This window comes from Caretta caretta, chromosome 22, assembly GCF_965140235.1.
Source record: "Caretta caretta isolate rCarCar2 chromosome 22, rCarCar1.hap1, whole genome shotgun sequence".
Classification (NCBI taxonomy): domain Eukaryota; kingdom Metazoa; phylum Chordata; order Testudines; family Cheloniidae; genus Caretta; species Caretta caretta.
Genome location: NC_134227.1, coordinates 7161478 through 7177551, shown reverse-complemented (window position 1 = coordinate 7177551; position 16074 = coordinate 7161478). Strand labels below are relative to the sequence as shown.

The 16074-nt window shown below is 55.3% G+C and overlaps 1 protein-coding gene across 2 annotated transcripts; it reads left to right on the top strand.

The window, feature by feature from the left end:
- The first annotated feature begins 226 nt into the window (after window positions 1–226).
- RPUSD4 (RNA pseudouridine synthase D4) lies at window positions 227–15893 on the top strand. 2 transcript variants are annotated; one of them, XM_048827219.2, is made up of 7 exons: window positions 227–508; window positions 8948–9113; window positions 12017–12218; window positions 13184–13277; window positions 13411–13561; window positions 13979–14076; window positions 15300–15893. In XM_048827219.2, the coding sequence occupies exons 1-7, from the start codon at window positions 344–346 to the stop codon at window positions 15504–15506; spliced, it is 1083 nt and encodes a 360-aa protein (XP_048683176.2). In that variant the 5' UTR covers window positions 227–343; the 3' UTR covers window positions 15507–15893. The 2 variants fall into 2 exon arrangements, with proteins under 2 accessions (XP_048683176.2, XP_048683177.2); XM_048827220.2 differs by lacking the exon at window positions 227–508 and adding an exon at window positions 6269–6371.
- The last annotated feature ends 181 nt before the right edge of the window (window positions 15894–16074 follow it).

The following is a 16074-nucleotide window of genomic DNA, read 5'->3' as shown; positions in this document are numbered from 1 at the left end:
AAGTCCGCCTCCCGCCGCCGCATGCTTCGCTGTCATTGGGCGCTTTGCCTCAAAACGTCATCCCCGGCTTTTCTCCTCCCATTGGGTGCCGCGCTGGCGGCCCCGCCTCCTCCGCGCTGCCTCGAATTCTGATTGGGGGCGATCGGTGTCACCTCGCCCTGTCGCTACCCATTGGGTGAGTTCTCTGCAACCCCGCCCGTCGACTCGTCCCATTGGGCCTGCTCCCTGAAGGCTCCCGCCGTACCCTCCTGATTCGGCGCCAGATCTGCCCGCTAGAAGCGGGGGGGAGGCGGGGCACTTCGAGGTCCCCTCGGCTACGCCCCCTTCTGAGAACTCCGGGAAGATGGCGGCGTTGGGGAGCGTCGGGCTGGGCCTCGGGGCCCCTGCGCCCGCCCTGAGTCAGGGCCTCCGGGGCTTCTGCACCAGCCGCGGGGCAGCCGCCGCGGTGAGAGCGGAGCAGCTGGCGGAGAAGCTGAGGGCCCAGAAGCGTGAGGAACAGAAACAGGAGGCGAGTGTTCCGGGCAGGCTGGGCTGGGGTCGGGGACTACAGCTCCCGGCATGCACTGCGGGGTCTGCGCGTGCTCGTCCCTGGCTACAGCTCCCGGCATGCACTGCGGGGTCTGCGCGTGCTCGTCCCTGGCTACAGCTCCCGGCAGGCTGGGCAGGTGCTGCCCGGTGTCCGGTTCCCGCCGGAGCACCCGGGAGAAGAGGGACCCGGGCGGCTCCGGTCAGCATCGCCGACCGGGCCGTTAAGAGTCCGGTCAGCGCTGCTGCAGCCGGCCTGTCCTGGCTGCCCCTGGAAGCCGCCAGCGGGTCCGGGTCCCAGGCCGGGGGCCACGTGGCTCCGCGCGCTGCCCCCACCCTCAGCCCCCACCCTCAGCAGCGCCCCTAGCCCGTACCCCCCCCCGCACCCCAGAGCCCCCTCCCGCACCCCTCGGCCCCACCTGAAACCCCCTCCTGCCCCCCAAACCCCTCATCCCTGCCCCCCAAACCCCTCACCCCTGCCCCCCACACCCCTGCCCCATCCCAGAGCCCCCTCCCGCACTCTGAACCCCTCGGCCCCACCTGAAACCCCCTCCTGCCCCCCGAACCCCTCATCCCTGCCCCCCACACTCCTGCCCTATCCCAGAGCCCCCTCCCACACTCCGAACCCCTCGGCCCCACCTGAAACCCCCTCCTGCACCCCGAACCCCTCACCCCTGCCCCCCCGCACCTCTGCCCCATCCCAGAGCCCCCTCCCAGACTCCGAACCCCTCAGCCCCACCTGAAACCCCCTCCTGCACCCGAACCCCTCACCCCTGCCCCCCAAACCCCTGCCCTATCCCAGATCCCCCTCCCACACTCCGAACCCCTTGGCCCCACCTGAAACCTTCTCCTGCACCCCAAACCCCTCATCCCTGCCCCATCCCAGAGCCCCCTCCCGCACTCCGAACCCCTCGGTCCCATCTGAAACCCCCTCCTGCACCCCTCACCCCTGCCCCCCCACACCCCTGCCCCATCCCAGATCCCCCTCCCACACTCCGAGCCCTCGGCCCCACCTGAAACCCCCTCCTGCACCCCTCACCCCTGCCCCCCCGCACCTCTGCCCCATCCCAGACTCCGAACCCCTCGGCCCCATCTGAAACCCCCTCCTGCACCCCGAACCCCTCACCCCTGCCCCCCAAACCCCTGCCCTATACCAGAGCCCCCTCCCACACTCCGAACCCTCGGCCCCACCTGAAACCTCCTCCTGCACCCCAAACCCCTCACCCCTGCCCCCCCACACCCCTGCCCTATCCCAGAGCCCCCTCCCACACTCCGAACCCCTCAGCCCCACCTGAAACCCCCTCCTGCACCCCGAACCCCTCACCCCTTCCCCCCAAACTCCTGCCCTATCCCAGAGCCCCCTCCCACACTCCGAACCCCTCGGCCCCACCTGAAACCCCCTCCTGCACCCCGAACCCCTCACCCCTGCCCCCCACACCCCTGCCCTATCCCAGAGCCCCCTCCCACACTCCGAACCCCTCGGCCCCACCTGAAACCTTCTCCTGCACCCCGAACCCCTCATCCCTGCCCCCCTGAGCCTGCACCCCCAGCCAGAGCTCTCACCCCCCCCCCACACCCCTGCCCCCTCCCAGACTCTGAACCCCTCGGCCCCACCTGAAACCTCCTCCTGCACCCCAAACCCCTCATCCCTGACCCACCCGCAAGCCTGCACCCCCAGCCGGAGCCCTCAAACCCCCCCCACACCCCTGCCCCATCCCAGAGCCCCCTCCCAGACTCCGAACCCCTCTGCCCCATCTGAAATGTTCTCCTGCACCCCAAACCCCTCATCCCTGCCCCCCCCCGAGCCTGCACCCCCTGCCCGAGCCCTCAACCCTCCCCCGCACCCCAGCCCTATCCCAGAGCCCCCTCCCAGACTCCGAGCCCCTCGGTCCCATCTGAAATGTCCTCCTGCACCCCAAATCCCTCATCCCTGCCCCCCGCACCCCTGCCCCATCCCAGAGCCCCCTCCTAGACTCCAAACCCCTCGGCCCCACCTGAAACCCCCTTCTGCACCCCGAACCCCTCATCCTTGCCCCTCCAGCCAAGCCTGCACCCCCAGCCGGAGCCCTCAACCCCCCCCCCCCCCGCACCCCTGCCCCATCCCAGAGCCCTCTCCCAGACTCCGAACCCCTCGGCCCCACCTGAAACCTTCTCCTGCACCCCAAACCCCTGCCCCCCCGCACCTCTGCCCCATCCCAGACTCCGAACCCCTCGGCCCCACCTGAAACCCCCTCCTGCACCCCGAACCCCTCACCCCTGCCCCCCACACCCCTGCCCTATCCCAGAGCCCCCTCCCACACTCCGAACCCCTCGGCCCCACCTGAAACCTCCTCCTGCACCCCAAACCCCTCATCCCTGCCCCCCCACCCGAGTCTGCACCCCCAGCCGGAGCCCTCACCCCCCCCACACACCTCTGCCCCATCCCAGAGCCCCCTCCCAGACTCCGAGCCCCTCGGTCCCATCTGAAATGTCCTCCTGCACCCCAAATCCCTCATCCCTGCCCCCCGCACCCCTGCCCCATCCCTGAGCCCCCTCCTAGACTCCGAACCCCTCGGCCCCACCTGAAACCCCCTCCTGCACCCCGAACCCCTCATCCTTGCCCCTCCAGCCAAGCCTGCACCCCCAGCCGGAGCCCTCAACCCCCCCCCGCACCCCTGCCCCATCCCAGAGCCCCCTCCCAGACTCCGAACCCCTCGGCCCCACCTGAAACCTCCTCCTGCACCCCAAACCCCTCATCCGTGCCCCTCCCCGAGCCTGCACCCCCAGCTGGAGCCCTCACCCCAGCCCAGAGCCCCCTCCCACACTCTGAACCCCTCATTTCTGGCCTCACCTCAGAGCCTGCACCCCACCCCAGAGTCTGTACCACCTACCGCACCCCAACTCTCTGCCCCGCACCCTGCTCCCGCACCCTTAATGCCGTCACATAACCCCAGCCCCAAGCACCCTCCTGCTCTTCCTAATAGCCATCCCAGCTAGGTGGCCCTGGTTCCCACAAGCAGCTGGTGGTTGCTTGGGGAGAAGGGATCAGTTGGAGATGCTCCAAATTTGTGTCTCCTTTTCCCAGTAGTCCCTATCCGGGAGCCTCCACTTCAGCCTGTCTGAGCTATCTGGGGTATATCTACACTGCAATTAAACAACCTCCTGACCTGGCTCAGTGGACTGGGGCCAGAACATTACTGTGTAGACATTTGGGCTCTCTAAGACCCTCCCACCTTGTGGGTCTCCGAGCTTGGGGTTCAGCTAGCCCAAACAGCCCCACAGTGAACCCCAGTCAGGGGGCAGCCAGCTTTAATTGCTGCATGGCCACACCCACCCACACTCCCTCCCAGCAAGTGGGATACAGCAGCTGCCAGCCTAGGTGGCTGTGCAGGCCAGTCCCTCCCTGCAGGAAGTGCAGGTAGGTTAGTGTGGTTTGGGACGTGTCTCTGTCAGTGCATCCAGGGGCAGTGCACTGGGGCTGGTTCAGCTTCTGCCACTGGGGTGGCCACTGCAACCCAACCAGTCAACACAGTACATCAGGAGCCACCCAGCAGCCAGACATCACTGTGGGTGCCTGCCAGAGACTGCAAGCAGTAAGTTTCAGAGTAGCAGCCGTGTTAGTCTGTATTTGCAAAAAGAACAGGAGGACTTGTGGCACCTTAGAGACTAACCAATTTATTTGAGCATGAGCTTTCGTGAGCTACAGCTCACTCCATCGGATGCATACTGTGGAAAGTGTAGAAGATCTTTTATACACACAAAGCATGAAAAAATACCTCCCCCCACCCCACTCTCCTGCTGGCAATAGCTTATCTAAAGTGACCACTCTCCTTGCAATGTGTATGATAATCAAGTTGGGCCATTTCCAGCACAAATCCAGGGTTTAACAAGAACGTCTGGGGGGGGGGGGGTTAGGAAAAAACAAGGGGAAATAGGTTACCTTGCATAATGACTTAGCCACTCCCAGTCTCTATTCAAGCCTAAGTTAATTGTATCCAATTTGCAAATGAATTCCAATTCAACCCTTTCTCGCTGGAGTCTGGTTTTGAAGTTTTTCTGATGTACTATCGCAACTTTCATGTCTGTAATCGCGTGACCAGAGAGATTGAAGTGTTCTCCGACTGGTTTATGAATGTTATAATTCTTGACATCTGATTTGTGTCCATTTATTCTTTTACGTAGAGACTGTCCTACTTCCCCTTGTTTTTTCCTAACATCCCCCCCCCCCCCCCCCGCCGTTCTTGTTAAACCCTGGATTTGTGCTGGAAATGGCCCAACTTGATTATCATACACATTGTAAGGAGAAAAGGAGTACTTGTGGCACCTTAGAGACTAACCAATTTATTTGAGCATGAGCTCAAGTACTCCTTTTCTTTTTGCAAATACAGACTAACATGGCTGTTACTCTGAAACCTGTCATTGTAAGGAGAGTGATCACTTTAGATAAGCTATTGCCAGCAGGAGAGTGGGGTGGGGGGAGGTATTTTTTCATGCTTTGTGTGTATAAAAGATCTTCTACACTTTCCACTGCATGCATCCAATGAAGTGAGCTTTAGCTCACGAAAGCTTATGCTCAAATAAAGTGGTTAGTCTCTAAGGTGCCACAAGTACTCCTTTTCTTTTTGCAAAAAGTAAGTGGGCCATATGGTCTGATGGTGCCGGCAGCACAAAAGGGGCCTGGCAACAGGGAAAGCACAGCTTCACTAGGGTGTTCTTGAAACAGAAGAGCTAGACCCTGGCTATGGTAATCTCCCTCACGCCCATATACAGACCCTTTATGTTTCAAATAAAGGACAACTTGGAAATTTACGAGCGTTAATATACAAATAGCACATTGTATTACCGTGTACAATCTTTTGCATGATTATTGGTGTACACAAGATATTTATTGATTTTGATGTGGAATGTTGGGCACCGAACAAGGACAGGTGGTTATGTTGTGTGTGACTTTCTAACATATTTCCTCTCGACCTGCTTTGGGACGCAGGACAGGTGAAAAAACTTGAAACGAACAACACTAGAAAACCTGTTGGTTAGCAGGATGGTAAAATAGGGAGGAGTCGGTTTCTGCAGCATGAATTACATTTTATGCAACCTCACCTTAACATTAAAGAGCTATAATGAATTTATAAAATAACATCAATGCAATACTAAGGTTATATATTTAAACAAGTGTCAGGAAACGTTAACATTAATTTGTCCACATTGCATATTTTGTCTGCTAAAGCATACATTTAAACAACTGCACTAGTCATTAAACACGGAACAGCATAACTCCCCCCCGCTGTATAGTCCGTTGTCGGGTAGGGAAAGAGTCAGTCAGTGGCTGCAGTATTACTGGATTCCCTACCAGGACGGTTGGGTGAAGGCAAGAAAAATCAAGCTCCTGCAATAGCCTCTTTAGTCTCGCTCATTGCGAGTGATTGGGACTCTTTTTGGGGGGGGGGGGGGCAATTAATTTTACAGTAGTATTTAAAATACCTCTCTGGAGAGGTGAAGGGTATTTGAATCGCGTGTTCCATCTCCCACATTCAAACTGTTGCAGCTCCTGGCCTTCTAGTGCCTGCTTGGGCCTTGCAGTGAAAATGAATGAGGGAGGAGGAGAGCTAGTGATGGAGGGAGGGGGGATGGAGTGGGCAGGTCCTTGGGGCAGGGGCGGGGCAAGGGCATTTGGTTTTCTGCAATTAGAAAGTTGGCAACCCTACTCTCAGGATCAGACCCTGTTCTCTTTGCTGCCTTTACCAGGTGCTTGTAAATAGGCTTCAAATGGCCCAGCAGTAAACATTACAATCGAAGTGAAGAAACTACCCGAGTAGTGTGCAACCACCCTGATGCCAAGTCCACATCCGTCCCTCAGACTGAACCAGGCAAGAGAGATCTAGTAAAGACAGAACAGGGATATAAAGGGAGAGTAACAACAAAATGGAAAGGGAGGGAAACCCCATGTTGGCGGAGGGTAAGCTTGCCAGCAGGGCAGTACCTATTAGGAAAGTATTGTGCGTTTAGCTGTTTTTTTTTAAAATGTGATTTAATAATTGGAAATTATGAGAGCCAACATGTGGGCAGCCGGTGCTCCAAGCACCAACAGCTTGCAAACCTTTGTGTTAAAGGAAAATGCTTCTTAATTATATGTATTTAACATGCAAACATAATGCTGCCATCTTGAATCTGGTGCCATGTGACACAAGAAATGCCAGTTCCCTTTGAATGCACAGGGAACTGGAGATCTTCAAAAGCTGTTTTCCTTGCCTGCGCTCTCAGGGCTTGTCTACACCTACAGCGCTGCCGTGACACAGCTGCACTGCTGTTGCGCTTTAGTGAAGGCGCTGCTATGCCGACAGGAGAGCCGCTCCCGTTGGCGTCGTTATTCCACCCCTGTGAGAGACGGTAGCTATGTTGACAGAAGAAGCTCTCCCATCGCCACAGCGCTGGCTGTACCTGGGCTAGGTTGGTTTAACTAAATCGCTCGGCGGTGTGGATTTTTCACACCCTGAGCAACATAATTCTACTGATGTAAGTTTGTAGTGTTGACCTGGCTTCAGTCAGACAGGCAGTGCGTAGTCTAGCCAGTAAAGGTGTGGTGTTACATGATGTTAGTTGACTTGTTCTAACTAAAACATTCTAAAACTCTAGTGTAGACAAGGCAGTGTAAACTTTAAGGTGCACTAAATGGGTCAAGTTAAAGCCTAAGGGTTAGCCTAGCTTTGTATGAGTTAAAGTTTACACTCCCTGTCTGCACTGGCCCCCTAGAATGTGTTAGGTAACGAAACACCTTTAAATCCTGGTTCAGACAAAGCCCCAATGTGATCTCAGTTCTCATTCTGAGGGGTTTGTTCTCACAACTTGAAAAGCCTTGCGTGGCTCAGAGGCCAGCATGGGGGTCCATCTGACCCTTTGCATTACCTAACGTATTCGAATTAATCAGTGCCCTTCTTCAGAATCAGCGAGTGTAATAAAAACTGCCGTCTTTGGAGGGTGAGCAGCCCCGGTGGGCCAGCCTGTATTCCACCTTGGTCCCGAGGCCCGTCGGGGACATCAGTTGGCGGCTCCTTCACGGAGCTGTGAGCACGGGTGTGTTTTTGACGTGGTTCACCCCCATCCCAGATACTTGCCCTTTTTGCAACGTGAGGGAAACCCTGGCACACGTATATTTAGAGTGTGCCAGGCTGCAGCCCCTTTTCCGGCTCCTCACGAATATTTTATTATGCTTTTGGCTGCACTTTTCCCCTCACCTTTTTATTTACACACTCCCCATCCGTGGCCCCACAAAGTCGCAGGATCTTCTGGTTAACCTCCTCCTAGCCCTAGCTAAAACAGCCATCTATAAAACCAGAGAGAGGAGGTTGGCCGATGAAGCTACCTGTGACTGTAGGGCCATTTTCCGATCCTCAGTACATTCATGTATCCGGGCAGAGTTCCTCTGGGCGGCGTCCACCGACTCCCTTGACGCCTTCGAGGAGCAGTGGGTGCTGTCCAAGGTTCTCTGCTCAGTGACCCCGTCCGGTTCCCTCCGTCTGACCCTTTGATTGAGGGGAAGAGCGAGAGACCTCAGCCCCAGCCATTGCCGCTATGGATACCATCATCACCACCACCTAGGAGGGGTCCTTTCACACGTGGGTGCACGTCCCCCCCCCGCCCAAACTGCCCACCCTGCGGCCTTGCTCATCTTGTTGGGCACTCTCAGGAGAGGAATAGTTGGTGAAACTGGGCGTGGCACTAGGTAACTCGAGGGGGGTGGAAGCCCCCCCGCTCTAGGCCACCAGGTAACTCAGGAGGGTGGAAGACCATGAGTGTGGAGGAAGCCCCCCTGCTCTGGGCCCAGGCAAGCCTGAACACTTCTCTCCCCTGAAAGCTGCTGTGTTATACATTGCGTTTGCTTTTGTTTTGTTGCATAGTTTTGTGTTATCTTTTTTGGTGGTTTTTTGTAAGTGTGTTATGCAAATAGAATTTTCTCCTGCTTCAAAAAAAAAAAAAAAGTCATTCGTCTGCTCATACCCTTACTTTAAAATCTTGGCCTTACTTCCTTGAATGCTGTCAGCGGGGGTCAAATGTCAGCCTGACATCAGAGCTCCTAGGCCTGCATCCAGTGACTGATGAAACCGACATAAAGTGGCGAGGCACTGAGAGCGCCCTGGAGTAGAATCATTTGGGGATAAATCTTGCCCAGCCAGGTGAGATTCCAGTGGGATGGCTGCTGTGATAGGACCATTGGGCAGTCTCTGCGGCCCTGTCACTGTAGTAACTGTGCCTCACGCAGGTTTGAGAGATCCTCAAAACACCATTGTGAGGTAAGGAGATGCCAAGGCAGAGACATTACGTGAACTGCCCAGTGTCTCACAAGAAGTTTGCGGCAGAGTTGGGAATTGCATGCTGGTCTCCTAAATCCCTGTTACTTAACCTGAGACCATCCTTTCTCCACTTAGAGCATTTTCTCTCTTCACAGGAGCCTAAAAACCCAGTATTGAGGCGGGTCCGAGAACTGACCCAGCTCAGCAAGCAGCTGCAGCGGGTTCACCCCAACGTGCTGGCCAAGGCACTGAAGCACGGGATCCTGTACCAGAATCAGGAGCTTGTAGTGATTGACAAACCCTACGGCCTCCCTGTGCATGGTGAGAGAAAGACAAGGGAGGCCGCTCTGTGCTGGGCAGTGCCTAGGCTAATGCTAGGGGTGCATGTCAGCCAATGCTAGTTACTGTGAGAGCAGCTTCACCAACCCCTGAAGGTGCCTTCTCTTGGTTAGTAGTGTCTGGGTTCATGTTATATTAAACAACGCTAATTGATTTCAGATCCAAACGCATCTAAATGCCACTCGGATCTCTGCTACCATGCCAACATGCTCATCGCTATATAGAACTCAATAGAGCCTGGGTCATGCTGAGCTCATGAACAGAGACCTGAAGTGGTGCAGTACCCCAGACAGCCTCCCGCGTGAGCTGCACAAGGGAGTAGGGGGATGGGGTAAAAGGAGCCAATAGGGTAATCTGTCTCTAGCTTCTCTGATTATCCTGGGGATTTTCTTCCTACATCTGGTCCCAAGAGAGAGCAGCATGTATCTTCTTAGGGTCACATCTCAGTTTGAGGAAAGGAGAATGTTTCACCACAATGCTGATTGTCATAGAACCATCGAATATTAGGGTTGGAAGAGACCTCAGGAGGTCATCTAGTCCAACCCCCTGCTCAAAGCAGGGCCCAACACCCACTAAATCATCCCAGCAAGGGCTTTGTCAAGCTGGGCCTTAAAAACCTCTAAGGATGGAGATTCTATCACCTCCCTAGGTAACCTATTCCAGGGCTTCACCACCCTCCTAGTGAAATAGTGTTTCCTAATATCCAACCTAGACCTCCCCCACTGCAACTTGAGACAATTGCTTCTTGTTCTGTCATCTGCCACCACTGAGAACAGCTGAGTTCCATCCTCTTTGGAACCCCCCTTCAGGTAGTTGAAGGCTGCTATCAAATCCGCCTCACTCTTCTCTTTTGCGGACTAAATAACCCCAGTTCCCTCAGCCTTTCCTCATAAGTCATGTGCCCCAACCTCGTAATCAATTTGTTGCCCTCCACTGGACTCTCTCCAATTTTGTTCACATCCCTTCTGTAGTGGGGGGCCAAAACTGGCCGCAATACTCCAGGTGTGGCCTCATCAGTGCCGAACAGAGGGGAATAATCACTTCCCTTGATCTGCTGGCAATGCTTCTACTAATACAGCCCAATATGCCATTGGCCTTCTTGGCAACAAAGGCACACTGCTGACTCATATCCAGGTTCTCGTCCACTGTAACCCCTAGGTCCTTTTTTGCAGAACTGCTGCCGAGCCATTCGGTCCCTAGTCTGTAGCGGTGCATTGGATTCTTCCTTCCTAAGTGCAGAACTCTGCACTTGTCCTTGTTGAACCTCATCAGATTTCTTTTGGCCCAATCCTCCAATTTGTCTAGGTCACTTGGACCCTGTCCCTACCCTCCATCATATCTATCTCTCCCCCAAGTTTATTGTCATCTGCAAACTTCCTGAGGGTGCAATTAATCCCATCATCCAGATCATTAATAAAGATGTTGAACAAAACTGGCCCCAGGACCACTGTTCCCTCTAAGCTGTGCGTGTGTGCACGCGCACACAGATTCTAAACCCCCTGCGCACAAAAATTTGCATAGAAGAAATTTTTTGAGCACATGGCCTGTCAAAAATTAGAGGGAACATTGCCCAGGACCAACCCCTGGGGCACTCCGCTTGATGCTGGCTGCCAATTAGACGTTGAACTGTTGATCGCTACCCGTTGAGCCCGACAATCTAGCCAGCTTTCTATCCACCTTATAGTCCATTCGTCCAACCCATGCTTCTTTAACTTGCTGGCAAGAATACTGTGGGAGACCGTATCTAAAGCTTTGCTAAAGTCAAGATAGATCACATCCTCCGCTTTCCCCATATCCACAGGGCCAGTTACCTCATCGTAGAAGGCAATCAGGTTGGTGAGGCATGACTTCCCCTTGGTAAATCCATGTTGACTGTTCCTGATCACCTTCCTCTCCTCCAAGTGCTTCAAAATGGATTTCTTGAGGACCTGCTCCATGATTTTGCCAGGGACTGAAGTGAGGCTGACTGGTCTGTAGTTCCCCAGATCACCGGATTCTCTTTCTTCCCTTTTTTAAAGATTGGCACTATATTTGCCTTTTTCCAAGCATCCAGGACCTCTCCCAATTGCCACGAATTTTCAGAGATAATGGCCAATGGCTCTGCAATCGCATCAGCCAACTCCCTCAGCACCCTTGGATGCATGTCCAGCTTTTCTAAATAGTCTTTAACCTGTTCTTTCGCCACTGAGGGCTGCTCACCTACTCCCCATGCTGTGTTGCCCACTGCAGCAGTCTGGGAGCTGCCTATTCAGACAGACCCAGCAGGCTGTGCTATGGGGAATGATGTAGGAGACCTAGTATTAGAGAGCGCTCAGCTGCTCCAGCCTCTCCTAGCAGGAGATGCACTTATATGGGGAATACAGCAAATGGAAAAGTGGAAGTTTGTTTTGTTGTGGTACTGCCTGAAGGACCCTAATCAGGACCATGGCACGAGGTGCCATACCCACAGATAGGCACGATCCCTGCCCCGAAGAACTTATTGTCTAACTTGGAATGTGCTTGTGAGACTCTTCTGATGGTGGGCAGAGGAGCCTGTCAGCGAGTGAACTTGCCTGGCATTGCTCTGCTTTGAGTGGGCACCTGGAGTAAATCTAGGGTTCCTCTGGGAACTCTGAGTGCCCGGCCCCAAGGGTTAAAGTTCTGAAGGTTCCCAGTGTTGTCTGGCAGAGTGAGAACTGGAGGCATCTCCCAGGCTCACAAGTGTCTTTGTGGCTCCTGAGTCTCCAAAAGGAACATTTTGGAATATCCAGCTCTTTCAATGGGGCCCTGATAGAGCCTGTCCTTGCTGGCTCTGCACTCAGGGGAAACCGCTTCCAAGGGGAGTTCTCTCGGGTGCTCGGTCACTAATCTAGTTCTTTGATCTTGTTTCTCTTTCAATCGCCCAGGTGGCCCTGGGATCCAGAATTGCATCACTGATGTGCTGCCAATTTTGGCCAAGATGCTGGATGGCATGAAAGCTGAACCCCTGCACCTCTGTCACCGGCTGGACAAGGAGACGACGGGCGTGATGGTGCTCGCACGGGACAAGGACACAGCACATTGGATCCAGGGCCTCTTCAAGACGCGACAGGTGGAGAAGAAATACTGGTACGAGAGGTTTGCTGGGAGCAGGAGCACAGGCTCCCAAGTGGTTTGGAGCAAGGTGTAGAGGGGCATCTGCCCTCTTAAAGCTGAACTGAGCTCGGTACTGACGGAGCTGATTGAGGCCTTAGAATGGGCAGCAGTAATGCAGATTTCCTACAGTGCCTGAAAGGGCCCCTTTTAAGGAGAGGGGGGAGCTCAGTCCCCACAGCCCAGTCAGCCCTTGGTCTTTCCCTAGAGACAACATGGGGGCGGAACTCCTGCCAGTGGTGGTTCTGCGCTGCAGTGCATCTGTCCACTGACAACAAGCTGGATACTTGCCAGCTCATTCACTTATGCCACAAACAGCCCTCACAGTGCTGCTCACTACCCACTCAGGCTGTGTTTGAACTTGTGACCTAGAGGGGGAAGGCCCCCTGTTAAACATGCTGATATGCTCTCACCTGGGAGTGATAGAAGCGCCATCTGCTCTGGATTGGTTGTGCCATGCTTGGGAATCGGATGATGAGCAGTTAGTTGCTAGGCCTGGTAGCTTGCTGTGTTCCAGCCTGGAGAGCCACCTTCCGTCTCTTGCTCCCCAGGACTAGGTCTCCTCTCCCCTCCTGAGCACATTTAGGAGAAGAGTTGAGTGGGAAGGGCATCTTACTCCATACAGCCGGCGGTGAGTCTGGGGCTCAGAGCCTGAGAAAGGGCAACGGGGGGGCACTCCTCGGGGCTCCGAATCTGGTGCTCAGACCTCCATGTGTAATTGCTGTCACCCCAGAGCCTTGTTAGCTCTTTCGGGGGACTTGGAGCTAGCTGTACTTTATAGCTTTTTGGAAGGGCTGATCATGTTTTTCCCTCGGAAGAGCCTCCCGCTGCAGGGTCAAAACCTCTGCAGTATTGCTAATGGAATAAAGGAGAATGACCTCTGACTGCTGTGTGCAGAGAGCTGGGGTGGGGCCCTGTTGATCCGTGTGTTCTCTTCCCAGGACGATCAGTGTGGGGCTCCCAGTCCCCTCAGAGGGGCTGGTGGATATTCCCATTGTGGAAAAGGAAGTGCAGAGCCACCAGTCGCACTATAAGGTGAGTGAGCTGCCTCCCAGCCGGGCCCTGGTACTGCCGGCCAGGCCATCAGCACCGTTACCCTGGCCTCACAGTGCTCAAGCTGTGTTTTTTGTGTCCCTCTCTTCCTTGTGCGGGCTTCCCGGTGCTTCAGATGACGCTGGCACCAAACTACCGCATGTCTCCCGAGAGCGGGAAGATGGTGAAAGTGCGACCGAACCGAGATGCCCACAGCGCGGTGACCCGGTACCGCGTTCTGGCTAGCTCGCCCTCTTGTTCCCTCCTGGAGCTCCAGCCAATCACCGGTAAGGCTCGCTCGGGCCCCGGTTTGTTCGGATATGCTAGCGAGCAGAGCCCCTGACGTGCTTTCTGTGCTGCCTCTGTAGGGGTCCCTATAGTGACAGCAGGTGCCTGATGGGAACCGGTTCAGGCGGAGCCCGTGGGTCTCTGGGAGTTCAGAGCTTTGCATTCGAGTCTGGCTATTGGATAAGATTGCAGTTCAGCCAATCAGGAGCACTCCTAGTGCGGTGGGGACCGAACAGTTTGCTCCAGCAGTCAGTCGGAGTGCTTGTTTGCATCCAGGCCGCTCTGGCTGCCATCTCCAGTCCATGCCCACTCTTCCTTTGGCAGTCAGTTTGGGGGAGCAGCAGGCACGTGCTCAGGCAGGTGGCACCAGGCTGTGTTCTAACGCCTGGTTCTTCTCTCTCCTCTTGTGTGCTCAGGAGTGAAGCACCAGCTCCGGGTCCACCTGGCCTATGGATTGGGGTGTCCAGTCCTCGGGGACCACAAATACGCACACTGGAACAAGTTGGCACCCCAGGTAAGAGGTGATATGGCTTGGGGAGGGAGTGGGAGCTGCTGGCCCTCAGAAGGGGAACAATGGCAGAGTTATGGGGCCTTTGTCCCTGCTGCAGCCCAGGCCCTGGGAAAGGCTTCACTGCTTGGTGTGAGGCCTGCTGCTGACCTTTCCCTGGCAGCACTTCCTTACACATCCACAGCCTGCTGAGACTGACTTCTCCAGGTCAGGGAGTTCAGAGCAGTTTGGTGGGATCTCCAGCACCCGCTTCGGGCAGGTGAGGCCTGTTCTTCTCAGAGCCTCAAACCCAGAGGAGAATCTAGGAACCAGGCACCTAGACTGCCAGCTGGAAACTCTGGAGGAGTCCTTATGGCATGTGCTGCGGCTTCTCCCTGCCCCTGAGGAGATGGTTTCCCCTCCTACAACAAGACAGATCCTGGGGGGGCATCACCTCCGCCACCACAAAGATCCCAAGGCACCTCTCCCCAGGGAAGAGGTGGGGAAATGTGCGGTAGGCAGGTCTCATCATCTCTAGGGGAGGAGGGGGTGGTCGACTTTGCAACACCCAGCTCCTGGGGCATCTCTCTTTGGGAACTTGGGGGTGTCACCATGAAGATCTCAAGGCATCTTTTCCCCAGGCAAGAAGGAGATGGAGGGAGGGATAGCTCAGTGATTTGAGCATTGGCCTGCTAAACTCAGGGTTGTGAGTTTAATCCTAGAGGGGGCCATTTAGGGATCTGGGGCAAAAATTGGGGTTTGGACTAGATGACCTCCCAAGGTCCCTTCCAACCCTGATATTCTATGATTCTATGTTATGATACAGGCAGGTCCCGTGGTCTCTCTGCACTAGCCAGATCCTACAGCCCCTCACCCTAGGTGAGATGGGAGGGAGCGATCTCGCCCTAAAGCAGATCCCAGGTCCTGTTTCCTCTCGGATAGTGTCTGGTCAGCTTAAGTCTTAAGCCCAGTGCTCTTTGACTGAATTGGGGGTAACCCTGAAGGCTCCTGTGATGCTCCCTCCCCCAGGCAGGTACCTGGAACACTGTGTTGGTGTCCGGCTGCGACTGATTATGGGTGTTTCTAATGCTTCTGCAGCTTGCTGTACCCACAGAGACCTCGTTCTCTTGGCCCTCCCTGGCAGTAGGGGCTGGGGTACTGCCTTGCTTTTGCAGGTGGTGTGCTGGCTTTGAGCACCGGCTCTCACCCATCTTGCTTGCTCTCTCTCTCCCTCTCTCTCCTTGGAGCAGAAGCTTCCCGAGAACACCCTGAAGAGACTGGGGTTGGAACAGGCCAAGGTGCGTCACCTCCCCCTCCACCTGCACGCCCACCAGCTCACCCTGCCCACGGGGACCAGCGGGGACAAGCAGCTGCACCTGGTCTGCAGGCCGCCCCGTTTCTTCACAAACACTTTAAAGCGGCTCAAGCTGGAGATTCCAGAGTCGCTGGAAAAGTGAGAGGAGAGCGGAGCTGCCTGTCTCCGCAGCTGCCATTGCTCCAATGACATCTGACTCTGGTCCCAGCTGCTGTGCGGTGCTGTCTGCCTCATGGGAGAATGGGGTGATGAGTTCAGTGATCTCAGCTGCTCCCGGAAAACCACAGCCACTGGGGACAATGGCTGTGCATTGACCTGTTTGATTGATCTTGGGCCGTTCAGCCGCTTGAGGGAGGTTCTGACTCAGACCCAAGGTCTGGTTCTGTGCAGAAACAGGACTGGATTCAGTGAAGAGCCAGCAGGTTCAGCCAGTTGTGGTTTAGCAGAGGCAGAGCAGGGCTTTGGATTCCAGGCAAACTCAAGCCGTGAACATCTCTAAACAATAAATGGTGTGATCTCATTCTACGCAGTAATGCTGTTAGGAGTTGTGTAATCTGGGAGAAAACCAGGTTGTCTCTGCCATGGGGCTTCCCACCACTGAGATGTCAGCTGCCATCAGCAAGAGGCACCAGAATGACCCATTTTGCTGTGCACTGTGCTGCAAAACCCTGCTGGGGGATGACTGACTGACTGCTGGGCTGAGCTGGTGG